The sequence below is a fragment of the Triticum urartu genome, chromosome 7A, assembly GCF_056163025.1.
Source record: "Triticum urartu cultivar PI428250 chromosome 7A, HENAU_Tu73, whole genome shotgun sequence".
NCBI lineage: Eukaryota > Viridiplantae > Streptophyta > Magnoliopsida > Poales > Poaceae > Triticum > Triticum urartu.
This window is the reverse complement of record NC_141879.1, coordinates 187410173-187412500: the sequence shown is the minus strand read 5'-3', so window position 1 is coordinate 187412500 and position 2328 is coordinate 187410173. Positions and strand designations below refer to the sequence as shown.

At 47.7% G+C, this 2328-nt stretch overlaps 1 protein-coding gene across 1 annotated transcript; it reads left to right on the top strand.

The window, feature by feature from the left end:
* Window positions 1-167: 167 nt before the first annotated feature.
* LOC147958912 (E3 ubiquitin-protein ligase SINA-like 10) lies at window positions 168-1029 on the top strand. The gene is made up of 2 exons (XM_087532365.1): window positions 168-251; window positions 334-1029. Exons 1-2 carry the CDS (start codon window positions 168-170, stop codon window positions 1027-1029), a joined length of 780 nt encoding a protein of 259 aa, XP_087388491.1.
* Window positions 1030-2328: the final 1299 nt, after the last annotated feature.

Below are 2328 nucleotides of genomic sequence, written 5' to 3'. Positions count from 1 at the left end.
ATGCATGCATGCCGTGACTCTCCTTTTGATACTTGAATGTGTTGATTTAATGCACCTTGAAGTAGTATAAAATATGTGACGGTAAAGCTTTGTAATACCCCGGCCCAAGTCGAGAGATGGTTGTGCACGAGGAGGGCGAGATCATGCAGACCGAACAGGACTCGACGATGGAGCTCTCTAAGGTCTCGATGGACCTCACCGTGCTCCACTGCCCCTTGTGCCTCCGGCCCTTGACGCCTCCAGTGTATGAGGCTCGAATACACCTCGTCCGTTTGACTGATTCAGCAAGGTGCATGTTTCTTGATTGATGTGTTGTTCGATTGATTTCTGAAGTGCAAGGGAGGGCATCTGGCCTGCGCGGACTGCCACGTCGAGCGCCACGGGAACCAGCGGCAGTGCCAGAAGTGCGAGCACGGCAGTGGCTTCGACGTGCGGAACACGGTGGTGGACTCCGTCCTTTCGTCGATGAGGGTGGAGTGCCCGCACGAAGGCTATGGGCTCTACGTCACTTACCACAAGCTCGCCGATCACCGGAGCGTGTGTCCGCTCGCGCCCTACAAATGCCCCGTGCCCGTCTACGGCTACGAAGGCCCGCCGCCGGCGCTATACCACCACATCAGCACCGCGCATCCCATGCCTGTGCACAGGATCCAGTACGGCAAGGTGCTCCAGATGCAAGTGCCACTGTCGGAGCCATGGCTCTTGCTGTTCGCGGAGGAGGACCGCCGCACATTTTTCTTGGTCGGCAGCATGCTCAACATCGACGCGCCTATCACCGTGTCGGTCGTCTGCATCAGAGCAGGGGCGTCCCCACTGCCGCACTATGTGGCCAAGCTGTGGGCGAATGGCCCGCCGGGGGAGCCCAAAGGCACGACCGACGCCGTCAAGGTGGAAATGGAGGTGACAAGCAGCAAGGATCCCAGCGACATCAACGTGCAGGAGCTGACCTTCTTGATAGTTCCGCCCAAGCTGCTGGCCGGGGCTAAGCTTGTGTCCCTCCACATTCAGATTGACAAGCTCACGTCCTAAATGTTTCTACAGTGCCTTTTGTTTATCTTAGTAATATGCTAATATAGGGATTACCTTGGTCTACTTTAGCTTAAGAAATGGTGGGTTTTGGTGGCGATGCAACAATTACTTCGACATCAGATCAGTAATTTCCAATAGTCGAACGGATATTTTGTGTGTGTTGGATATAAAGTTCCTTTGGGTAAGAAGTACTACTTGTCATCAAAATGGATAAAAGGAGATGTATGTAGACGTATTTTAGTTCTAGATAAATCCCTTTTTATCCATTTTGATGACAAGCACTCCCTCCGTTCCATAATACATGCCTTCCATTTGTCAAAATATAGATGTATCTAGACATGTTTTAGTATATAGGTACATCCATGATAGAGCCAATCGGATGGTTGAGAACACTACAATCCGTAGCTACAGATGCGTGTGTGACTCCCAGATGCAGAGACCGGGGGTCATCATCCTCCTTTTCGAGAAAAAACAGACGCGTGTGTGCGTGCACCTCTTCTCTTCCTGTATAACGTACTACTAAACTCAGAGTACAAGTTTTTGTGGGTGGCATGATGGTGCGTGCGAGAAGTCCCGAGAGATAGGTTTAATGCGTCTGAAAAAAAGACTAGCCTAGAGCTCACCACGCAGCTATTCCTGTCGAACGACCCATTAACCGTAAGATATGTATACGACAGTGCCAGTTATTGCACGTACACAGTAGTACTCCCTCCTTTCTAGTTTATAGGGCTTAATTCAAAAATCTCACCAACCAAGATGGTGAGTGGTGGAATATTTTTGTAGTTTGCAAAAGCACCTAATTAATGCTCTTGTTTTTCTCAAAAAATTATGTTAGTCAATGCATTAATTACAATGCATGCATGCATAAAGTACATGAATTGGTCAATTTTCTCTTAATACTTGCATGCAATGATTTAATGCACCTTGGAATCTGAACATGTGTTGGGGAACAACCAAATTGAGCCTTATAAAATGGAAAAACTAAAATTTTGAGATAAGCCCTATAAAACCGGAAAGGAGGGAGTAGAAAAAGAAGTACTTAATGACGCACTTCGAAACTAGAACCGTCAATAAATTTTGAGCTTGTGTCTCGTCACATTGCAAATTACTCCATGCTATATTGAATTGCAAACTTGTTCACACCGATCACAACCTAAACGGTTTCCCACTTAGGAGCGTATTAGTACTCGGTTATAAATACTAGTATGCCAAGATGACTGCACATTCCTCCTCAACTCCTCATCCACAAAAACAAACAAGTCATTCAGCATCCTTCCCTTGCGTCTGCCATGGCCAGCG

Bases quoted from the DNA above. Each gene is read 5' to 3' on its own strand.
- LOC147958912 (XM_087532365.1), top strand. From the start codon at position 168: ATGGAGCTCTCTAAGGTCTCGATGGACCTCACCGTGCTCCACTGCCCC. The intron at 252-333 runs GCTCGAATACAC...TGATTTCTGAAG, and splicing joins TGACGCCTCCAGTGTATGAG to TGCAAGGGAGGGCATCTGGC.